Source organism: Nipponia nippon, unplaced genomic scaffold (genome assembly GCF_047370975.1).
Source record: "Nipponia nippon isolate SJK-2023a ecotype South Korea unplaced genomic scaffold, ASM4737097v1 scaffold_2, whole genome shotgun sequence".
NCBI lineage: Eukaryota > Metazoa > Chordata > Aves > Pelecaniformes > Threskiornithidae > Nipponia > Nipponia nippon.
This window is the reverse complement of record NW_028262336.1, coordinates 7393809-7419093: the sequence shown is the minus strand read 5'-3', so window position 1 is coordinate 7419093 and position 25285 is coordinate 7393809. Positions and strand designations below refer to the sequence as shown.

The window sequence follows — 25285 nt, the reverse complement described above, 5'->3', positions numbered from 1 at the left end:
ATATATAAACATATATTTATATGATGGTCCTTTCCTCCCATTTTCATTAATGTAAAACTTAACATTTTACAGGGCAGAAAGTGGCTGCTAAAGCCTGGATGTGTCTGCAATATTTGAATTCATGAACAACCCCATGTATATTTAGCCCCAAAAGGAAACCATGCTATTACACTACCAGTTAGTGTAGCTGAGGGAGACAAGTAATCAAGATTGAACCTTCCTCTACCATAGCAATCTTCTCCCTTTACCCCAAAGCTGTAATTTTATCAATAAGACTGTTCTTGCTTTATTACAAGATGAGCAGACTACACACTAATACTCCTCCTTTGTCTCCCAAAAAATTCCATCTCAAACCACTAGTCTTGCTCAAGTCTAAACCTAAATCACCTTTCAAAGATTGGTTAGTTACAGCTATGTTAGTTTAAGACGCAGTCAAACTTTCCTAACAAGATGATCACTTATTTTCTTTCAGCTTTCAAAATCCTCCTCCAGCTAGAGGAAATACAACCATTCATAACTAGGAAAAAGCCACATAGCTTTCAAGTGAATTTAAATGGCAGAGGGTGGGGTGGGGAAAATTACATTTTCAGGAATCAGCAATGAAGCCAAAAGCATTAGGCTTCTACTAGGAAAGTAGATTTTAGCTTCCAATATAGACAAAAACAGTCTTCTGTTGAAAGGAAATTGAAGTAATTATGGAGAAAAAATCCCACCTCTTAGTGCAGCGTCTGTATAGGAATGAAAGTGATTTATTTATATTACACACAAAGATTTTTATTAAAAAGGCTGGTAATGGAACATTTTATTTTAATGCATCAACCTGATAAAAGGTTAGTTACAGAAATTGTGTATGATGTTGTATAAGTCACATGGATGGGTTATTTAAAAAAAAAATTTGATAATTAGAGGAGGACATCTCTTATTTTAGTTACATCGTAAAGTGCCTCGTGTAGTCATATTCTATCGTTGGAATGACCGCCTGTACAAATTTCAAGAAAATAAGAAGGTACCTGAGTTTCTTGTTAAGGAAAACACGCAATAGCTAGAAATCCTGTAAAACAAAGCAGAAGTCACATTCAATGGTCTGCTCGACAGTATTTCTTGCTAATAGGAAAATAACACTAGTAATTATCCAGTTAGAGACTGGGAAATTAATACAGCAGAACTCTGGTAATGACATCTGATGCTTGCCCAAACATACAGACCTTCCTGTTTTAAGTTAAAACAGGGAACCAGGAGTTATTTTCAATAAATATTATGAACACCACACAAACATTTACAATCCCATTTACATATTTAATATTTGTTATTAACAAATGCCAAGGTGAATTGCACCTAGCAAGGCTAATCCCTAGCTACCTTCCTGTAGTTGCAGGGAAAGTAGGGTCCTCCCTCAGCGTTTCAGTGGCTCATAAACAGAAATGTTCTGAATGATCCTTTGAAAGAGCTCCTTCCTGTGGATGAGGTAAAGCAGAGAGATTAGCTTTGCTAAGCTGAGAAGTCTGCCTTTGTAGAGAAGACCCTCCTTGTCTCCCTTGTGTATATCAACTTGAAATGCATGTTGGGCCTGAATCTGCAGCCTGGAGTATATTGGATAATTATAAACTTAAGTGTCTGTCCACCTGTGACTGAGGCAGACAGCAATCTGAGATATTAAAATAAATCACTACTTTCAACTGATAATAGAGTTACATTGGTAACGGATATAAGTAAAACCTACTGTTTTGGCATGTCATGCTCATGGACCATTTCTTGACAAACACAAACCATATGATAATGAGGGAACCCCTCAATTTGTTTAGTGATAGCTAACTATTGAAGAGTAGAAGACTTGAACTACCTTGCCAGAGAAGTTATTTTCCAGTTCAGTTTCAGTTGCTTGCTGCACAAATTGAGCAAGTCTCAACTCATACAGTGAACGAGAATGTGACTGATTCAGGTCCTATAGCTGCTCAGTAATCCCCCCTTGCTTGCCTTACAGCAGCAAAAGCAGTTAGAACACTATTTTGAAAGGATACACTTGCTTCTAACATGGAGGTTACTTCAGTCAGAAAGCACAGCATGAATTATGACAAAGCATAAGTAAGATCAGTTACCTTGCTAAAAGAAAATTCTAATTGTGAGGCATTTGATATTGATGTTCAGAACTGTTTCAGTACTTTTCATTGCTTTTTTGTCAGCTGAATGTTTTACCAAGATATTGCTCACATGCAGAGCAGAGAATAATAGGACCTCTACACCTTTCAGAAATGAATCTCAGATTCAGCTCTAATACAGAAACTGCTGTAACAAGAGGAGCGATTACATTCCGGCCAGAGTCTATGAACCTCCAGCCTCATCCTCCCACACTGGGATCTCAGTTTCATACTCACAGCTACCTCCTTCACACACCTACAAACAAAAGCTCAATCCCGTCCCTTCTTCAATCCTACCTACTTTCCCCATTGCTCCTGCCACCCTCCCCACCCCCCCCAACAACTGATGAACAGAGTTTGTTTGCACAAAGGAGCTCATCCCAGAACTCTAGTAAGCGCTACCACAAACAGTTATTTACTGCTTTCACACACAATTGCATTCCAGTTTAGGAACCTTGAGGTAACAGCTCCTTACGCTGCAAGAAATCTGTAAGAATACCACATAGTAATGAAAAAAGGATACATGTGAACTCCAAGTTCTCCCCCACCTTCTGCAACAGTCTCGATTATTTTCTTCATCACTTCTGCATGCCTGAAAAACAGATCAGAAACAGTGAAAATATTTTAAGGAAAAAGTAACTCCTTCATCTCAATAATATTAGGTTTTGTGCAAATTAAATAGTTTTGGACTGTTAGCTTCAGAAGCAGCAAGAGGAAGCTTTCAGTTTGCTACGGGAAAAAAGTCTCAACAATAACAGAAAATTAATATTAAGTGATGAATGTAATATTATTTGCCAGCTCCCTACATTCACAAGGAACGAGAAAGATGTTCTGTGCTACAGTGTAGACTGATTGCTATAATGAGAGTCAATACATATTGCATGTCACTAGTGTAATTGTTAATTGCTAAATGCCACAGAAGCCACCAGAAGGTCACCAGCAGCAAGACACCAGAAGTTCCCAGACAACCCCTGAAAAAGATGCCTAGAAATTGCTGCAACTTTTTTAGCTGCCTTTGCTGCACTCTTAAATTTGTAGAGCTTATGAGGTATCAAACACTTACACAATTCATAGTTTCCTAGGAAAGGCAAGCTAAACCAACCCTGCAGAAGTTCAAAACTTGCTCTCAGACTGACTTAGGATATGGAACCTTTCTCTGGCTACAGCAGTAACTTGGGTTCTGTGGCAGATCAACAGTTTCTAAGCTACCTGCTTCTCTCTTGTGACTCTGTTATTGTAAAGCACTACAGGGGAGGACGAACATTTCTTCAGGTCACTGTGTTTTGACATTAAGTCATCAGTGACATACCAGACCTACTATGAACCACAAACACATTTGTGTAAAAAGGTAATCCTGGGAATATAACATGGAATCACAGAATAGCTAAGGTTGGAAGAAACTGGTCATCATCTAGTCCAACCCTCCTTGCTCAATGAGCAGTAAACCAGAACAGACTGCACAGGACCTTGTCGGGTCTGGTTTTGAATATCTCCAGTGATGAAGACTTCAAATCTTTTCATGACCAGTTACAATTCAGAAGTAATGGTCTTGTGTTCAGGATAGTTCTTATACCCCAAAAACCTGGGGATGAAGAACATAAAATCAGAGGGGAGAGCTACTGTATGGTTAATATATGTTTTATTTATATATTTTTAACACAAACTCCCAGGTTGTATAACTCATCTTACTTTTATCTGTACTTCACCTTTGTTTCAAATTCATGATTCTGTAGGCGATCTTTATCAGTGAGGTCACATAGGGCTATGGACAGCCACCTACACAACACTGCAAGCTAGTTAACACTAATTTAAAATACTTCTCCTGAAACAACCTATGTGCCTACTGAGAACAAGGAACAGTGTTAAGCAGAGTTTGCATAACTTTCTGACCATGCTTTGATACCATTATGCAAATCTAAATAGCTGACCAGTAACTGCCATTTAGAACCATAGAAACATTTAGGTTGGAAAAGACCTTTAAGATCATGAAGTCCAACTGTTAACCCAGCACTGCCAAGTCCGCCACTAAGCCACGTCCCTAAGCACCACATCTACACAGCTTTTAAATACCTCCAGGGATCGGGACTCAACCACTGCCCTGGGCAGCCTGTTCCAGTGCCTGACAACCATTTTGGTAAAGAAATTTTTCCTAATATCCAACCTAAACCTCTCCTAGCGCAGCTTGAGGCCATTTCCTCTTGTCCTATTGCTTGTTACTTGGGAGAAGAGACCGACCCCCACCTTGCTACAACCTCCTTTCAGGTAGCTGTAGAGAATGATAAGGTCTCCCCTCAGCCTCCTTTTCTCCAGACTAAACAACCCCAGTTCCCTTGGCCACTCCTCATAAGACTTGTGCTCTAGACCCTTCACCAACTTCGTTGCCCTTCTTTGGACACGCTCCAGCATCTCAAAGTCCTTCTTGTAGTGAAGGGCCCAAAACTGAACACAGGATTCGAGGTGCGGCCTCACCAGTGCCAAGTACAGGGGGACAATCGCTTCCCAGTCCTGCTAGCCACACTATTCCTGATACAAGCCAGGATGCTCTTGGCCTTCTTGGCCATCTGGGCACCCTGCTGGCTCTTATTCAGATGGCTGTTGACCAACACCCCCAGGCCCTTTTCTGCTGGGCAGCTTTCCAGACACTCTTCCCCAAGCCTGTAGCGTTGCATGGGGTTGTTGTGACCCAAGTGCAGGACCCGGCACTTTGCCTTATTAAACCTCATACAGTTGGCCTCAGCCCACCAATCCAGCCTGTCCAGATCCCTCTTTAGTAGTAATTCAGTAGTTACCTCCAAGGTTAATCATACTGCCAGTGACTGCAAACACAAGGAAGGAAGCTGTTGCAAAGTTACCAAGACACACTGTAAACAGGAACACGCAAGTCTGGGGAAATATTAAAGGTCAGCATTTGTCATTTGCTGTGGTGTTGGTCTTTGCAAATCAGCTAACCCTCACAGCTGATTCCAATTCTGGATCCTCCTGATACCCCTGCAGAACACATGCCGCATCATGTGCCAAGTTGCTTCTATATAGGAACCTGGCCGCTGTCAAAACTTAAGCTTTGACCTCATCCATAACGGCAGACTATGGCACAGAATACAGGTCACCCTACAGCTATTAGAAGTCGTTAACAGGATACTGGCTCAACTTCATGCATCTTAATAACATTTGTTCTTTTCTGTTTTCTAAGGACTAGTTAGATATCTGGAATACCATAATGGCCATAGTAATGGTCATGCTTACTGTCATACAGTCACTCATGAAAAGCTTTGCAGGTGCTTTATAAACTTTCAAAAGTTTGCTTCCTGTTTTCAGTTTCTTCCTATAAGAAAATTTTCAGGTATAAATATGAAGTATGTATGCCCCCTCAATGGAAAGAAATAAGCTAACTTTGAGAGAAATGTCATCTAAAACACCCTGCTATCTAGAAATCTCAATTTTTTATTTTTTTTTTTTTTTACTTCTGAATAAAAGTCCCCAAGAAGTAACTCTTAACTCAGGATGACTAAATACACTACATGCTCACCAGTGCTTGTTCTCGGACCTGTTTGTACATCACCTGAGCTATGAAATAGATCAGACATTTAAAACATCTACTAAAATCACCTAATTTACTTTCTGGTATATCAACCAACTCTTGAGGTGGTTCAAGTAATACAAATGAGTTCCTATTCATATTCCAAGTCAGAAATACTGCTGCTCTTATTGAAAATAAATTGAGATACACAGAGTTAAGGCCATACATTAAGGGGTTAAAAATAAGTTAAAAGAAGCTGATTTCTTAGATTGATTAGATGACCCTTTATGCTCTCATCAGGAATGTCACTTTCCAGCTGAAAAACCCCTTTCCTGCTTTGCAATTGACCAAAGCTGTCAGTCAAAATACTTTTTATTAACTTCACATTTGAACTCACCACAGCTGACATACTGACATTGTCTGAGTATCAGCTGGAAGGGAAATACACATCATCAGAATGTACAAGTAAAAAATAAAAGCCTTCCTGACATATGGGGGGGAAAAAAGCCCAACACCAGAAATTATTCATTCCCCCCCTGCCCCTTGCAGTTCATAGAGATAAAAGGCCATCCACAGGGCTTTCAGTGTAGTGGACAACAACTATAAGCTTCCATAACAGAGGGTAAAATGCAAGACTTTAGGACAGTGTACTTTCAAGAAAAAAAAAAATCACCCATGAATTTGATTCACTGTCTGTAACTGCTCACACACAATAAGACAGGTGTGGAAAAACCCACAAACGTCATCATTAGAAGAAACATTCAGAATTCGCAATAGTCAGTTAACCTTAAGGTCTGCAATTCACTGATCCTTGCAGTTGCCTCTAGTCACTTCCCTGCAGATATTTAGAGTACATAAGAAAGAAAAAGAGTTCAGAAGCCTGTCACCATTTATTCTGAAATAGAGAAAAATAAACCCTTGGAATTAGTGCAAGTAATTCTGATCTAATTGTAAATGTGTTTAGTAGTTAACTAGTTTGATAGTCCCTTCATAGCACCCACATAAAAAAGTTGAGAATTGTGATTAAACCAGTTTGCAGCAATTAACGAGGAAGTTGACTATGTTCCTCCCAGTGCCACAAAAATGCTGACAAGAAGTACAACTTATAGCAGAGCTGCAAGACGAACAGTTTCAACTAACTACTCAAAATAGAAGCAATCTCAAGCAGCTGACAGCAGCACCCAACTGCCATTTCTTTCCTTTCTCTGACGCATGACATAGGCATATATACATCAGAAGAAACAGCCAAATAAGTTTAGGACCAGCAAATACCCTACATTACACAATTCCTGTAACGTGCAGGGAAGCAACAGCAGCAGAACTAGCTAAACACTGGTACCTCCTAGCTGAATTAAGAACAAAACAACATTTTCAGCTATTATTTTTCACCTCAGAAGCCCAGACCTTGTTAGCTGTTAACCCTACTAATTTAAGAAAATAGAATAGCTCACCTCGGAGAGTAAGAGAACATACTTAAAACCTCCATTTTAGATACACTGTTAGCCTCTTCCTTCACTTTCTTCTTTCTGTTAGCCTCAAGATGATCTTTTCAAACCTTTCTGATGTTAAGCAGTTGCTGGTCAACCAGATTGCTTTTTGAGAAGGACTAGACTGTTTCCTCCACATTTAAGACTACCAACGAACCTGTCTCACTGTGATATCAATTATCTCTTTCATGCTTAAAAGACTAACTGGAACCAAGTGCCATGATGCAAACCATTTCTTTGAGTGTAGATGTGGATTACATAACAAAGGCCCTGGCACTTCACTGGCTTCAGAGGAAGAAGTGAAAACGTGCACAGTTCTATTCTTTTCCTAACAGATTTCTAAGTTCTGCTTCCTGTACTACTCTTGAGCACTGAGACTGATGTTTTCTCAGCTCTATTGTTTTAGTGTAAACCTACATCTGAGGATTTAAAGACCAACAATAAACTTTACCACTTTAAAATTGTCTACAAAACAGCTAAACCAGGGAAAAAGCTATTTCCCAGTTGTACAATGGCTTCTCTGCTCAATATTGTCCACATATAAGCCTGACAGCTTGGTGAAAGCAAAGACTGTTGTAAAGCAGTAGTTAAAGAACTATGAACTAGAAGAAACACAAGATAAAGATTTACAAACCCCGTGAATATACATCCTCATAAGAAGATCAAAAGTAGCCATAAACTGCTTGGTACAAAGCTCCCTTGCTCCCTCTGAAGAATGGTGTATATACCCTTCCCAAGACTAATCTTATGATCAAATAATTCCTAAACCAGAAACATGAATGTTTTGCCTCTGTAAAAACTACCACAAGTTTGTCAACAACAAACTGATTATTCGACACCTCAGCTAGTGACATGGATCCCAGAAGCGTTTCTTTAAGTCAAAAGAAATTACAAGATTCAAAGAGGCAACCCGGACTTTTTTTTTTTTTTTAAAAAACAAACATATGCAAGACTACAAAGGGTGTCTCTCTTTTAAAATGAGATAGAAGCCTAAACTCATATCTCTAAGAACTTCATACTATCAAGAAGCTGAGGAGTTACACTGTTTAAGATATTGGCTCTGTATCACTAAGACACCTAAAAGGATATTAGGGCCTACATCTAAGATGAAAGGCACATTTCAAAGACCTAGAAAAAAATATCTGTGCAGCTAGTCAAACTACAGACTCCCTATGTCCCTATGTCTTGGGTGAGAAATGTGGAAAATGCAACAGAAAAGACCCTAAAAATGCAGGTGTGTTTTGCACTTGTATTCAACAAATATTTCAATGTGGCAATTAGAGGACCTCTATTTATCAGTGTAGAATTTCAAGGACTTCTGGGGGAGTGGAAGGTAGGTATTACAAAATAAGAAAGAGTTATTTCATATTCAAATAGCTTCTTCTGCTCCCAAAGTATACATTATACTTTTACCCTCTCAAAAAAAGCAGCAAATGAAAGTATAGGAGAACTTTCTTCTATAGAGTTCTAGTAGTCTGCCATCTTCTGGAGTCCATAGGAAAGTGGAGGAAAAGCAAGTTGAGCAGAGAGAAGACAGCTCTAATTGCAGAATACACTTGTGGCTGTGAGCACTGGAATGACTTCAGAATCGCTGGTACCTTCCTTTCATACTGCCTCAGAAGCTGACAGACCACTGTTGCAGCCAACTGTGGAAATGTGTCCAGAAAACCTGAACCGAATCCTTAACAAGACTAGAGAAGTACCTTGTGCCTGCATGCTGAATCAGACCAGGAAAAAGAAAAAGACTTACCTGCATGGATGAACTGAGCACATGGGAGGTGGAGGAAGATGAGGATGGTTTTCAATGGTCACTGTTTTCTTGACATGATCTTGACTAATATCTTCATACATATGCTCTACTGTTAAAGGCTGCCGTTGCTATATGGGGAAAAAGGAACACGAGAACAAAAGCATTACTAACAAAGAATGTTTTGCTCCTTCTCAGCAATTCTATTATCATTAACAGATATTCACCATAAATTATAAGCATCTAATATACAACAGTTCTGAAGGTACACTGAAAGAACAGCGTGTTAAAATCCATACGGTGTAGAAATAGTACTGCACAAATTTTTCTTTTTAATATACCAGGTGAATGGTAAAGCCAATATATTTGAGAACCACCTAGATTCCTATCTAGGTATTTGAGCCATAAGCCCTAAACAACTTTAACTCAAGAAACTTAGTCATTAAAGGGAAGAGTGATTTATCTAATCCTCTCCCTCTGAAGATCATGAAAACACATACCTGCTTACTTGACTAAGTTTACTGGAGTTACTACTAGCTCTACAGAGCTAACAGAAAGTCAAATGACAGAGCCTGATTTCCTTCCCTCCAAATATGCTTTGTTACAGAGTACAATTTTCAGTGAAATTGTTCCTACTTCCTGCAAGTACCATAAATCCTGTCTGCAACCCTGACTGTATAATGGTTTTCTCACCATTTTTTCCTTTAAATTTCTACTGTGAATAAACAACAAAACAGACTTGCTGTTTGGCACTGTGAGTCTGATTTCACAGAAGTGGGAAACAAAACCAACATAGCTATACCTCATCATATCCAAATAGCCAGAGCCTTGGAGTTTGGTAATATTTGTCATAAGTGATGTAGAGGTCATAAGTTCTAGTCTGTAGAATAGCATCTTCCCCTCCAACATCAACTTTAGCTTTGTTAGCTTCTACAATCTGTCTTGTGTCAAGCGTTGCCTGGTTCAAGGTAAAAATGACAACATTAGTATAGTCTTGTTTGGGTTCCCTCCTCTCCCATCCTAAGTAGTTACATAAAGCTGTAAAACTGAAATTACTGTTCTTAAGTGAGCATTAAAAAAACGTAGGCTTTTGGGTTTTGTTTTTATCTTTAAATTAGGAGTATCAGTTTCTCTCCCACCAAGTGGTTTTGGTTTTATTTTTGGTGGGGTTTTTATTTTTTAAAAAAGGTCCGATTTCTTAAGGAAGCACGCAACTACATTGTCACATTTCCCCGACTTCTTTCACCAATAACTTTTGAACCCAACAGACAATTCCAATGAAATTCAGAAGGCAGAGGTCTCAGTTTATGCAGGTTCATGAAGACCTTAGCAGAGTACCACGAATAATGGCATCCCCTGTTTTCTCTCAGGACAGTCTGGTGCATCGGTGTAATCTATTGAACCTATAAGCCACTCATCATCCACATGTAAACCCTGAGAACAACCACTGCATTTTTTTTACCTCTTGTAAATACAGCACTATGTGTAAGCAGAGTGAAAAGGATCAGCAAAAAAAGCAAAATTACTGTGATCAAAATCTTTGAGGACCTAAGAGTTAAGGTTACTGCAGTAGGTTGGCAGGAGACAAATCCATAGGAAACCAGGCTCAGTAATCCCACTGATCATAACAAGCTTGTTATCTCAGCCATTTGTTATCGTTATTTTTACTTTCCTTGTGCTCATATTGGTGATAAGCATTGTAACAGACAAGATAGAGAACTGTTCACTCACATCATCTGTCTCCAATAGCCCGCTTTCTTCATACTCTGAAAAGAAGACCCATAAAATTCTGTGTTCAGCTTTTAGCTAGTCATCATATTTCTCATTCATAAACAACTCCTTTAAAACAATCTACATGTATCTAAAGACGTTTTATTCAGGTAGACTTCCCAATCCCCAAACCAGACTATACCTTTTTTAATACAAATTTGACCACAACTACAGCAAGCACATGATGAGCAATCCTTAAGTCGTTTTAAGTACACAGATTGAGTTTAAGTGTAGGTACGAAGCAGGAAGGAAGCTGTGCTAAATCCCTAATTTATACTTGCTTGGATCTGTTCTGCTCCTCAAATTAATTTCCCGGTCACTAACATTTATGCAGGTTTCAGCACACAAGTTAGAGTAAACATGCATCAATAAGAACATACAGAAGACGATAAAGAGCATATGCCTGCTGAATTTTTCAGCATGCATTCCATGAAAAGAAAGAGTAGTGTTTTCTTAAAGTGTATTGCTTTAGTTACAGGCCTGAAATAAAGGATGTCCAACCCAATTTAAGGAAATACCTTCCATGTCTGCAGCTTCTCCTTCATCTTCCTCATCATCATCTTCACAAGGTGCTGAACGTTCTGGTATTTTTATATTATCCTTTAGAAGTTAAGTTGAAAACACTGCTTTAAAGACTGCTGCATCTACACAGCCTAACAGCCCCAGCAACTTTAAGGTATAAGTCCAGTCAATACATACAGCAAACCAGAAAAATAATTTCTGCAACATTAAGAAGGACTATACTGAACACAAATATTTGCTTATTAACCTAACTTAGTTTCAAAAGTCCTAGTATGACATTAAAAATCCACTAAAAAGTTCCCCTTTGACTTTGTAATCTGGAAGGATTTAATTCCTAAACAAAGAAGAATAAACATGGTGTTAAACAGCCCATAATTTCTTTTTAAAAACCCACCTATCTCAAATGAAAGGCAATGACTAAACAGCTATGACTAAACACGTAGGTTAAGATTTTGTATGTCCTAACCCACAGCCAACTGTGCAGCAGTTATCATAGAATAAGTTGGAAGGGACCCATGAGGATGATCAAGTCCAACTCCCTGCTCCTCGCAGGACTACCCAAAACTAAATCATATGACTAAGAGCATCGTCCAGTTCCATAATTGTTTTTAAAACACAAGAGAGTCCCAAAAGATATCACATTTTGATATCATTGTCTGAGGAAGTACAGTCCAACAGAAAGGAACATGGCACAAGCCCTCAGCCAACTTTTTCTTTTGAGCATGGTGAGCCTATGCATAGCATTTGAACCCAACAGGCATCCCCAGTGAAATTCAGAAGAGGGAGGTCTCTATTTATGCAGGTTTCATGAAGACTTTAGGAGAACTCTCCAAATAATAATTACAACTAGAAGCTGCTCTAATTGTAAGCATCAGGTGGCTGGTTTCCTCATTAAAAAAACCAAGCCACACCAAAACCAGTAAGAAACTAAGTTGTAAAGTGCTTTGGCAAACAGAACATTAGCAGAAAAAGAGTTGTCATTCTGGACTGGACCTGTGATCCAAGAAATTAAGTACTGTACAACAAGTGAGTTTTTCTACATACAACATATTAGAAGTGAAATCAAATTCATAACACACAACAGCAGTTATGAATCACAACAACATTCTGCAAGTATTGTGTTTCACAGAAATAGTGATCACCTTTAGGTATTCCTTAGAGTGTTTCCTCCACCCTTATGTTACTGACTGGTGAAAAAGCAGTATTTTTACTATGTTCAGCACAGTCTCACTTGAAATACATGTATTTCACAGTTCATCATATCAACAGCATTTTGAGCTGTTTACAATTGTGCAGTAGCACACGGCAGCCCATTCTCTTTCCCCCTAATTTTTAGAATCCAAAGCTTTGTGCTTGGATGGTTTAACAAACTCATAGCACACACACAGAACTCCACTTTAACAATCAACTAATCTTTAAAAATATTTCGTGTCTCTTTCTCCACATTTCTTAAACATGTTAACTAATACATTTCCATTTCAAGTACTTCCAACTGTTCTCAGTTTCCTGAGGACTTAAGTTTCAGATTTGGCTCCTGCTGCAGAGTGACTTTTTGGAAACGTGCAAAAACTGATGACTTTGTAAGACATATACATTTAAACAGTTTTAGTACTTCTAAACCTGAGAGCACAAGCCTGTCAAACAGGACCAAATCTGTTAAAACTCAGCTTGCAGTAGCTAAAGATTACGAAGAAATACTTTACATCCCTACATTATTTTTGCATATAAGAATTTCTTTACACTAGCTCTCCAACCATTAGTTTCTTGAGACACAAAGGTGTGATATCACTGTTAACAGAATTTCATTTTCAGTTTGTAGAAGCCTGGCACAAGAGCACACTGGCAAAAGACATTCCAAAAAGAGCACTGCCTCAGTAAATACACAGTAATAAGGAGATGCACATCCTTAGGCTAATATCATGGGCTCTGAAGGTACATCTGCAACACACCTAGTGACAAAGTATATTACAATCTTTCACAGGCAGTATTACATTACTGCAGGTAAGACTTCTATTACCTTTAGGTCCTGTAATAAAGCAAGAGGAAAATTCAGAAACAAGTACCTTACTGTCTAGTGTGATCTCCTTAACTGCTTCTGTTGCACCCACTATACCTGTTAATTGAACACAAAGTTTGCGTTAAAAAAGCTTGTTTCTTTGTTACAGAATAGTATAGAAAGAGGTTGCAAAGATTTCAGAAAACAGCATATGATCTTTCCAAGTTACATCTCAACAATTTCGATATGTGAAGGGCTGTTTATTTGGTATTGGTAGCATGCTTGGTGCTGGACATCCATAAACAAACCATACCAGTAACATGGAGCACAACAGCACAGCTCTTGCACGTCATACAAATTTTGTTGATGGAACACTGCAAAGTAATTTGGATTCGTAGTTTAAGGAATTTTTGCATAAATGTGAGTTCAGGATAGGCATTCATGTCACAATAATGGAACTCAACTTCATGAGCAAGGCATGCATTTATGAATATTTCTGAGCATCTTGAAAGCCAGCTATTCATGACAAAGCAATAACGTAGCAGAACACAATGCTTTTAGCTGAAAGAAAGTAAGGGTAAAAACCATCCCAAATCTTAGTAGTATCAACTCTTAATGTTCCTCCCTATCAGCTTTCTAGTTTTACTGCAGCTCTCACTCGGTACTCTTTGGGATACGTGACAAGATTCTGCTTTGACACAGTAAATTTATCTAATTAACTCTTCAGCTGAAAGTAAGTTACATCATTATGGAGAAGGCACCTGGAATCAAGTAACTGTTCAGCAGAAAGAACTGTTTAAAGAAAAGGAATGCTAGTTGAATGCTGCTTGGAAACAATGCATTTCTAGTGGCTGTGTGATCATATACGTTTTTTTTTTTCCTACCATAAAAAGTGGTGTTATACAGGACATCTATATGGATGGGTGGAAACAGATTTTTTTTATCTCCTTTGACAGTGTTTGAAGACCTGGCCAGGCCTAGTCAGAGTCTTACAGTTGTGCTACCACAGCATGCGGCCCAAACCAATCAATCCTAAAAAGAAAAACTTGGCAGAGGAGTCTATCCACAACAGTGATGGAGAACGCATCCTTAATTCAAGGATATGACAAAGCTATGTCAAACTATTTCTTTGGTGTGGGGTGTTCAATTATGAACTGCAATACATTTAAGAATTGTCAGTGATTAAAAATGTACATCTACAGAAGCAAAAGGCATCTTCTCCCACTTTTTTTCTCCCCAGCCTGGCTGAACTATTTAGAGAACTTCTTCCAAATTACAGCAAAAAATTTATACCAAAGAAAGTAAAAACTGAGTGAAGTACTTTCTAGGTTTGGAAATGGTAGAGAAAACATCATTGAAAGACAGAATTTTATTAACTCATGGTAGAGCATGAAAAAACAGACTAAAACTTATAAAACTGCCAATTAGAAAAAGAACAAAAGGATTTATAAGAGGCTGTGCTAGAAAAGCTAATGAAATAGATAATAGCAATAATTTTTAGACTTCTTTATAAACGCAAGCTCATCTAAGGACTTGGTATAAAAAAGGATCATCTCCCACACTCATCTCTGTGACATTATATACAATATAACAATATTTTTTCAAAATATATACAATATAACAATTTTTTCCCCCAAAATATATACAATGTAACAATATTTTCTTTCTTTTTAGTGCCTCCCCACCTTCCCCGCATTGACCTCAGATACCAAGGTAACAGCTAGTTTCTAATGATTCCCCCTTTTAGCTCAATCCAACAATTCAACAGAATGGGAAATACTGAAATTAAGTTAGTTGAGGTCATAATTAAGATAAAGATCTCAACATGCTTCACATGCAATTTTACTGAAAAAGAAAAAGAGAGAAATTTGCATATTCTTCTAACAAATAATTTAAACCAGCATTCTCTTCACAGGATCTCCTTACTAAGGAATGAGTCACTATACAGCTCCTTTTTTCAAATAACTTCCTAGAACTTTAAGAAGAGAACACTGAAATAATTTATTGCCAATACCTCTAAAAAGTAGCCTCTTTCAGGCATATACAGGCATACAGTTAAACACCTGAGCAGTCATATACCAATCAAGTGGGTAGCTGGCAACATAACTTATTTCTTCCAGATTAGATACTAGTACACAGCCATCTATATATAAGAAAGATTTTACTTTTTAAGAGTGGAAACTGAAAATCTTTTAGATTACCAAACGCAAAGTCTGAAGCAAGTCTGAATACCTGCATTGTGAAAGGTGTCTACCCATCCCCCATCACCATCATCTTCTTCTATAATTGCTTCCTGCTCATCTGAGTACTCCATCTGCTTACATCTTTTGTAGCACGGCACTGCAAAAAATTGCAAAACAAAATGAATGCAGCCATTCCTATACAAAACCAGACTGTAGCAAAAAGTTATCCTACAAGGCCTTCTGAAATGTGGTAGCCTCTCATATATCCTTATTTAAGGAATCCTAGAGCTAAATTTCAAATGTAAAAGCATGAACTTAAAAAAAGTTGATGTGCTGTACCAGATATTTTATTTCATTTACAGCACAATACTTGCAGTGGCCTTAAAAGTTCATCCTTCTGTTACCCATTAGAGCATTTTCACACAAACTCTTAAGGATTAGAAAATAATTAACTTCTCCTGTCTCAGACTGCCTATCCATTTGCTAACAACTGGAGACAACCTATTAGTTTTCTTCACAATGCTAAACAACTTTTAGTCTAAGTACAACTTTGCCTGGATTAGCATCAGTTTACTGGACTTATTTGTCTTTAGAATTCTGCAAAAAGTTTGCATCAGCTGTTTATGCGATATATTAGGTATGTTTAATTATAAATTAACATCTAGAAGTTTAGAAGAGGTTAGAATTAATGCGTTGTTTAGAATAACTTCAGTCATGTGCATTACAGAGCCATTCAAGGACAGATTTATAGAAAATTTTCAGAAAATAGTCAAAGAAAGAATGCAGATCTGATTAAGGCAAAACAGACATTTTCTAATACCATAAACAAGGACTACGTAACAAATGCTCCTTTTCTACTAGTGTGGAGAAACAACTGCTGCATGAAGTGCAGAATCTGTAAATTGCTCTTAGACCTTTCAGAACAGGAGAAGAGGGGCGTGAAAGTCACAGTGAAGAGAAGTCCTCCAAAGACTTCCAAAATGAGGTCTGTAGGATGGCTCCCGGCCTCACCCATAGCCCACAACTTTTACTCAGGTGGTAGGCCAATGTGTCACCATCGGCAGGAAACACATTATCTTGAAATGCCATCTAGAAGGGTCAGAGCAATGTGGGATCCTGGAAGCGGGAGGAAAAGACAAACAAAGTAGATCACGTGGCCATCCAGCCATCAAGACCATCTTAGGAAAGTCTGTCCAACACTACCATAAGTATTTTTCCAGGATGGTGCACTGCAAGACTCCAAAAGCCAGCAAGTGAAATCAAAGCACAAAATACAATCCAGGTAAAAATCTCCTCAGGCTGTTCTTAGCACTGAAGGTTTACCTAATGACATTATGTTTGACACATTTTCATACAAGATCTCTTGAGAAAATTATTTCCCCATGGTTGTTCCAAGATGTTAGCTTTCTTATCCACTAAAAAGATAGTCACCACAAGTATTATATATACACAACTGTGAACCTGATCAAAATTTGATTTAAAATTTTCTTGTATAGTATAGTTATTGAAACAGATAGTGACATGAATCACATATCCGAACTAGAAGCGTCAGTGTCACCATGAAAGACATTTTGGGAACACTCCAGTAGCCCAAGTTTTCCAAAAGAAAGAGGAAAATAAACATGTTTTCCTTTTAGACACTGAATATGAGCTGAAGAACAGGAGAAAGTAAAGGCAGAAAAGGAAGTTTATAATGTTTAAGCTTCATTTCTACTTCAGAAAGGCAAGCTGCATTACTTCTATAAAGCTCTACTAAAGACTGGTCAAAGGAAAAGATTTTAGATGTGCAGGAAAACCTTTTTTAATATTGCAAAGCCAAAGTATTCAACGTGCAAGGTATTTCCTTCCCCTGTCAATCCAGACAATCAGTAGAGTTGATAGCACAGTCAACCATGCTATCAATCCTAAGAATACTTATATTTAAACATCAGCCTTACCATTTTTAGTTACCAAAAACTGTTTGTCTGTTGGCAGATAAGCCTTGACTTTTAGTTCTTCTCCTGAAGCCCTGTAAAATGAAGCGCACCATAAAAGGTTGAGAATTTGATGATCTGCAAACAAGAGAACCCTTCTATTTTCAATTTAAATCAGGAATATTTTATACTCTCGACCTATTCTCAGAATTTGTTTCCTATGACTTTACTTTTGCCTATACAAAGACTTTGATATAGGTATGGGGTCAAAAAGGTTGGCCACTCCTAAACCATGGCGGTATATCTAAACTATAGATAAAAACTATTTTGTTTAGTTTCTGCTTCAAAAACTAATTTCACTTTGAGATGGCCAAGCAAAGTTGGGTTGACAGAACTATCTAGTCTATATGAAATTTTCTAGGATTGGCAACAACACAGTCCCAAATGTTTCTAGAAAGCAACTTCAGAAAAAGCAAGAAATAGACCTCTAGAAATGCAAAAACTGCCCATAGTCACCAGAGCTCAAGTAATCTTTGCTGAACTCACATTACTCAAGCATTTGCTTTTACCTTCACCGGTTTTTGGTTTGGAGAAAGAGTCTAACATTTTAAATAGCCTGTTTCAAACTGACACACAGACCAGACTCAACATCTTGTTTTCTCTGAAGGAGGCAGTAAAAAGGCAAGAAACAATGATTCAAGCATAATAATTCCTCCTTCAGCTCTTCATGGCCCAGTATAGAGCCAAGAATCTTGATGATACCAACTGCACAGAAACTGCCCATCTAAACACTAACCGATTAGCTTTATAATGCTAGATGCCAGTAAAACACAAGGGAGCACATTATTTGCAGCCTTACTGTACATGAAAGAGAAGGGATTTCCGAGGGCAAGCACTGCACAAAGTGATCTGATGTGGGCCAACTTGAACAAATGTAATTAACCAATGCTTGTCTAAAATACCCTGATTACAACTACTTCTTAGCAATTCAAGTTGGACATGGCCTTTGCTTTTTCAATCACCAATACTAAGACAAGCTCAGGGACGACAAACTGCTGCTGTAGCTAAGCACTGAAAGCATTCACAGTATGTACCAGCTTATTTCCTCTACAGCCTTAGGAAAACAAAACAACATAATCCCAAAACAAATCCTCATCTCAACTACTGCTACACAGAACAATAAGTAAGTCCCACCTGACTTAAAGATTGCTTCATCATAAAAACAGCAGAAGTTCTACTGCAAAAGTCCATGTACTATTCTGAAATGAAACAACTGTACAGTTGCATCCAATGAAAACACATCAAAGCACAGATAGGGATGCTAGCTTCCTAGAATTCTTCTGATTTTTACTTACCATTGCCAAGTAGGGCAGTGGTGAACTAAGTGATCTCCAGCTGCGACAAACTGTTAAGGCAGGAAAAAAACTAAAGTTAAATATAGCATAAGAAAACAATCTCAAATTTTTGTCAATAATAATATTTCAGTTGCACATTCCTTTGATAGATTAACTATTTAACTAATTACTGTTTATATCAGTTTGATACTTTCTTTTAATTCCATTTCTCAGCTAACCATGAAAACTCAAAGACTAAATTGACTTCACCCGAAGGAAATGCATACTAAGCATAATAGCAAATTCAGATAAAGTTTCAAAAGCTGTGGTATTACCTACCAGACTTGAAACAAGCAAAAAAAGTTTCCTAGACCCAGTAACATTGTTTACTTCGTGAGAAAAAGGAACTGTTTTTATTTGCTGCTCCTGAAAGTTTCACAAAGACAATGAAGAGCTTAAAGTAAAAAAATTATTTCTCTTTCCATGTTCAAAAAAATTTTGCAGCAAGAAGAAAAGTGAGACTGACATCAATTCATTGATGTCAGCGAGACAACTGCAACAGAGGAATAAACAGTATACATTTTAAGTAATGATGATCACTATGATAGCTCACCACTGATGTTAACTGAACATGGATGACCAAGTACTTAGTACAATAAAAAAAACACGTATAACTTGTTCTGAAAAAATACCTTTTAAAAGTCTTCACTCTACTTGTTCTTAGTATCACAGATAAAGGCTTTCATAAAAATCACTATTTCAAAGTGACATTGGAAAACTCATGCTAGACTTGTGTATGAACTCAAAATTCACCCAGCAAAGTCTAACGCACTGGGCTTATTTTGTGTACACGTAAATTGAGGAAGGCAAGCCTGCACTTAAGAACAGCGATTTGCGTGGTCTTTGCACCAGTTACTTTTGAAAATGAGGTGCACACCTATTGCTACAGTTGCTTTCTTGCCTTAAAATGCCAGTTCATAACAGCATACTTCCAAAGTGACCAGAAGCTCTTGTAGAGTGACACAACAGCCTTGCAGTGTGTCAGCCATTTTCTCACCACGTCCTCCAAAGCAAGGCATATCAGCGTAGTGGAAAACACCGCAACACGCACTGCATATGGATTAACAGATTTAATCTCTGCAAAAGTGCTTTCTTTCACCCATTTTCAAAAAAAAGTCTCTAGCAAAAATGAAATCTTCACTTTAAAGAAAACAGCAATCCCTCCCAATACACATGAAAGTTCTAAAACTCATTAGCCTTTACATAATATTAAACAACACATGAAACTCCAGAATTATTTAAAATTCTCTGTTCAAGGAACTGGAACGCTGTTTGTGGCACCAATGTTACAATATATTATTAAAGATGAAAAAAAATTAAAGCGTTCTTTGTGGGTCTAAAAGATGCAAAACCCTAAAACAATACTTGAAATTTCATTTCCATTTTCTTCAGCTTAAGCAGCAAAATGACCTAGCTGGTTTCACTTTCTATTTCTCAAGCACTAATGCTATCTCATACCTGAATCAATATTGCAAAGGTGGCAAGAGATCAATTTTAGGACAAAATCTTATTTCTACACCTGGAAAGAATGATTTTTAAGATTTGCCTGTGCTTATATATACAATTAAAACAGGTGTTCTCTTTCTGGAGTATTGACTAGTAAGAACTCATGACAGGCAAGAATTTGTTGAAATTAAATCAAATACACAGATGTATGAAAAGAGGGAGTGGGTATTGAGTTTCATTAATGAATCACCTTTAGCCTTATCGCTAACTGATTCATCTTCAGAGGCAAGCCACAGGAACTCCACAAAGTCTATAAAATAGTCAATGTCTCAGACTAAAATACAGTTAAATTGAGATTCATTACCCAGGAAATCCAAACTTATTCAAAGATAACATCTTAGCATCATTATAGATGACTTCAATTCTTCTTTAGCAATCATTACTATATAAAGACCAAAATCATCAGGGAAAAGGAAAGACTGTCAAAGGGACAATCAACAGATCTATGCTCCAGTCTCATCTAAATTTAACAAAAAATTAATCTTGCTGTATAAGTGCTTCCCTTGACTACTGCTTTGAAGGATCCAATTTATTCATCCTATCGGCATCTGACTTTATACAGAGAATACATACCATCTGCATTCTCTTACTGGTGTTTAAATGTTGCAAACTGCTTAACATAACATAGTGTGGTTCTTGCTACGTTCTATAGGAAGTATCTTTACTTTCAGTACTACTGCGAAGTTTTCTCCCACAGATGAAGGGTTTAAGCATTAGTAGAACATTTATCTAGACGTTCTCTGTAAACAGTTATATTTATTTTATATATATGACAGATTATAAAGATATTATGTAATATATAATATATAAACATTAATATATACACACACATATGTATAGTTATCAGAACAGCAGAACACCATGTTGCTAAGCCTGTTTTTCTGAGCGGTAATCTTCTGGATCACAGAAAGCACAAGTGCTCGCTTGCCATGCAATGTAGCAGAAAAATGCTAGGTACTAATGCCAGGAAAAATACTTCCGTCCACATTATCTACCTGCATCAGTCACAATTTGTTCTATCTTCTTCCATCTCATCTTCACATTTGTGTATTCTGTCTCATTTTTCTTTCATTGTACCTAACAGTCTTAACATCGTTTTCTTATACTTCTGTAAAGACAATGTGTTTTCAGAACAGCAGCACTTTAATATGAGAAAAAGCAGAATGGGGAAGTCAAGGTAGCACTGCATCATCAGTGTTTTTACTATTCTAGAAAAAAATCCTGCTTGTTTCTCTTTGCAGAAGACTCCTTAAAAAACAACTGCTTGGCAGCAATCCGAAATAAAACCAGCCTGGAGCGGCCTACAGAGAAGCTGGGGTGGGGAGCAGAAATCATTGGACACTTGGTGTGGACAAGCATGTGTAACGATTTAGCCAGAGCCTTGGAAGGAACTACAAGTGATTAAAGCAAGGACTGTTCCCAAGATACAAGTTTCCCTTTGAGTTGCTTATGGGAAAGACTATTGAAATCAATATATTCCTGCTTTAGTCCTTAACTCCGAGGACAAACAGAGCTGTTGACCCAGCATGAGCCTCCTCACAAGCCTTTCATAACGTGATACAGGAAAAAAGCATCCCACATTCAGATGTCAAGCGTCAAGAGGAATTCTGCTGTTGATCTACTTCATCTGTGGAGTAAAAAGGCCATTTAGAACTTCCACTTTGTGAAAATTGTTTCAAGAAGCAATAATTAGTTGGCAAAGACATGAACTGTTTGAGATGAACATAGTCATTTTGAGTAAAATCTACCATTACTTTCAAAATATATTTCGATGTTTCTAAATACTTACTTCTTCAGGTGTAATTACTCCAGTTTCTTTAAACTTGGACTCCTGCAATAAAGAAAGTTTAGAAATTTTGAGCTCTGCTGACAAATCAAAGTACCCCACTTTACTGGTAAAGAAAAGTGTCTGCTCTGCTTTTGTCTTGGAACTAGCTCTGTCCGCAGAGATCTGTGAATCAGCTTGGAGGCAACCTCTGCCAGGGCTGATATGCAGCTTACTTCCATATCCTATAACATAAGGCCCAACAAAATTACTTGTGGCAGAATACAGGGTTTTATGAAAAAAGGTCACATACACAAAGTAATTGGTTTGCTACAGCCAATTATATCAATAATGAAGAAAAGATCCCCGGCACCCAGGATTACATTTGCCAGTAAGAGACAGAAAACCAGTTGGAATCAGTGATTCTCACAGTCAGGACTTTGGGACTGTTCTAGGCACTGAACAGCAGTGCAATGCATCAGTATGAGGCTTTGCAGTTATGAAAGGTCATGAAATGAATCACCAAAGCAACTTTTCTCTGTGGTAGGAAAAGTTATGTAGAAAGACTTAGTTATTAACTTTTTTTTGTACCCATTTCTGTGCCTTCATTATGCACCCCATGGAAATGGTTTTTATTTTTCTCAAATTGTCACTTTTTTTTTTTATGGAGGAGAGAATAGATGGAAAGCAGCAACATGATTTAGTTCTGCATGGCGAAATGAAGTACTTTTGCATTAAAGACAACATCTATGAAGTTTAAGGATACAACACTTCTAGCGTATTCAAACCTAGAGTAAGTGTATTTTGTTTCAGACTTCTGTTTCTGTTTTTTTCTTCAGAAAAGCCTCAAGCACCAAGGAAACCTACTATTCCCCAGCATTAGAGCTACCTATAAATTGGGTTTTGAAAAACAATACAATTTCAACCATGGCATAGCTCACTTTTCAAGTTTTTGCATCATCAATTACTGAATAACTTCCTGCCCTGAAGAACTCATGATTTTTTTCTATCAAGACTAAAAGCAGGAACTGGAAAGTACCTCCCTTTTGGCTACAACTTCACTTTATTCAGTCATTAGGAAATCATTAAAGAAAACCAGCCACTGCTTAACTTGGCTATTCTTGATGCTTCACCCTGGTGCATGCTATCACCTGTGCCCTGTAAAAGGCAATGAGCACGCCTGTTTCATACAATACTGATTGCTTCCTTTCTCCCTCATTTCTAAAGAGGAGACATTTAAGAACAAGATTAAGATAAGCAAAACAGCAGTTGTACAAACACAATAACATCGCTACATGCTAGTTAACAGAAATCAAAGAAACTCAAAGAACCCTAATTTAGCAATTTGGATTGCTGTAAAACTGAGAATTTTCAATAACACATTATGCTACACCAGAGCGGAGACAACTTCCTATTTAACCTCAAAATGAACTAGAAGCAGTAGGCAACATGCATGAACTTGCGTTTATGGAATTACGCAAGGAAAACACGTAAAATATCCATCCTCTGTTCCCGGAGGGTAAATAGTTCACCTTTTCATCTCTGTACGTTCTGTGGTATGTAAGTTAGTGAGAGACACAGGCCTAGTTTCTTTCCAAAGTTACCAAGTTGGAGTATTTATTTCAACCCCTTGTAAAGGGAACATAAACACACACACAATATTATCACCTCCCATTTGTGGGAGGTTCTACTCCTGCCTCCTCCCTATAGTACATCTGGGCACAAGAATTCCTCCACTATTACACCACCTGTGCAACAGCAACTGTACTATGGTAAGCAAGGCACTTCACCGCAGCCCATATATGTCACGTTGGTGGGCAACTCTAGAAAGGTCTACTGTCCAGGCAAGAGCATACTATATACCACAGAGGGACAAGTCCAATTAATAATTAAGTATCACTGCCTTCTGCCCAAAGATCTAAGCTGCAGAGTACAAGGCATATAGAAGGTCACACCACAAAAACACAGGCAGAGAGGTTGCTGTCATAAACAATAACAGTAGAAGTGTTTTTTCAAAAACAAGGAAAAATGTGAAAATCAGTAGGGAAAGAACTGCTGACAAGTTAAGCATTCACACACAAAGTTGGGTTTTACATAAAAAAGTATTTGTAAATAGGAGGCAGAAGACGGGATGTAGTCTAACAACTGCAGAAAAACACTTACAATTCGTTTCTCCCTAAATAAGCAATAACAGGAATTATAACAGATGTGCTGCCCACCTTTACAAGCAGACTGTTACAATTCACTCTCAAGAACGAAACAGCCCATTCCTACTATGTGCAGTTACTTTAGCGCACAGAGGCTTGTATTAATGTGGTAATGCTGACACAGAAATCAGCCATGCTACAAAAGTTTATACCTGCTCACGTAATGAAGATGTGACTAGGTTTTATTTTATGTCAACTGAAGAAGTTGCACTCTTACCCAAAATAACCATTGCAACGCATTACCTGAAACCAGGCTTAAGCCTATCAATACACGAGCACCTTTGGATTTCCATTCCTGGTCACACAATCAGTTAAAGCTTAGCCACTTTAATAGAAAACAGCAACAAATAAGTTACTGCTCGAGCGGTAGGACCAGTAACACCTGATCTTCGAAGGCCTGCACCTCCCAGGGGAACGCTCCCGCCCCGGAGAGGACATGAGCTCCAACTCGGCTTCCCTCCATCCCTATGCCGCGGTGCGGGATGTGGGACGAGGCCTTTGCCGCCGCAAGGCTGCCCCAGCGCAACCTCCCCCTGCGGCGTGAGGGAGCACGGCGCCCTCCGAGACCCTCCGCCGGCCGCGTAAAGCCGCCGCAACGCCAGAGCCCCTCGGGCCCGGGCGACGCCGCAGCCGCCGAGCGGCTTCCGAGAAGGCGGAGCTGCTCCCGGGGCGGCCGGGCGCCCCTCACACCCCACCGGGGCGGCGGCAGGGAAATGCCCGCGCAGGCGGCAGCGGCCATAAGGAGCCGCCAGCGGCCGCACTGCGGGCGACACCATGGGGGAGAGGGGGAAAAGCCGAGGCCGCTCCATCGCCACCCCGGGGGCTCACGGCTCCGCGGCCGCCCCGCCGCCAAGAGGCCGGGGGCGTCCCCCTCCCCCCCCCCAACCCTTAACGGCTCCAACTGCCATCGGGAGCGCGCGCCTCCCCTCACTTCAGCCCGCCCCGCCCCGGCACCTTGAGGACGGGGGTGAGGTACTCGGCCACCTCCAGGGCCTTCCCCTTCACCGTGTTGATGACGTTCTGCATACCGCCGGCGGGCCCCGCCGGGAGGACAGCCGCCTCCCTCGGCCAACGAGCTCCGCGGCGGCGGCCGCCCCGCCAGCACCGCCTCCCCCCGCCAGTCACGTGACGACCTCCCCCCGT

The 25285-nt window shown here is 38.9% G+C and overlaps 1 protein-coding gene across 3 annotated transcripts; it reads right to left on the bottom strand.

Moving 5' to 3' along the window:
- Nucleotides 1-731: 731 nt before the first annotated feature.
- Nucleotides 732-25277, bottom strand: ATG3 (autophagy related 3). Of its 3 annotated transcripts, none has more exons than XM_087757610.1 (12): nucleotides 25097-25276; nucleotides 21960-22001; nucleotides 18626-18675; nucleotides 17295-17365; nucleotides 15407-15514; nucleotides 13242-13291; nucleotides 11175-11256; nucleotides 10618-10652; nucleotides 9689-9844; nucleotides 8890-9017; nucleotides 2659-2727; nucleotides 732-1010 (listed from the first exon to the last, which is right to left on the bottom strand). In XM_087757610.1, exons 1-12 carry the CDS (start codon nucleotides 25166-25168, stop codon nucleotides 929-931), a joined length of 945 nt encoding a protein of 314 aa, XP_087613736.1. In that variant the 5' UTR covers nucleotides 25169-25276; the 3' UTR covers nucleotides 732-928. The 3 variants fall into 3 exon arrangements, with proteins under 3 accessions (XP_087613736.1, XP_087613738.1, XP_087613737.1); XM_087757612.1 differs by lacking the exon at nucleotides 732-1010 and adding an exon at nucleotides 1011-1051 and having other exon boundaries at nucleotides 2684-2727; XM_087757611.1 differs by lacking the exon at nucleotides 732-1010 and adding an exon at nucleotides 1165-1454 and having other exon boundaries at nucleotides 2684-2727; nucleotides 25097-25277.
- Nucleotides 25278-25285: the final 8 nt, after the last annotated feature.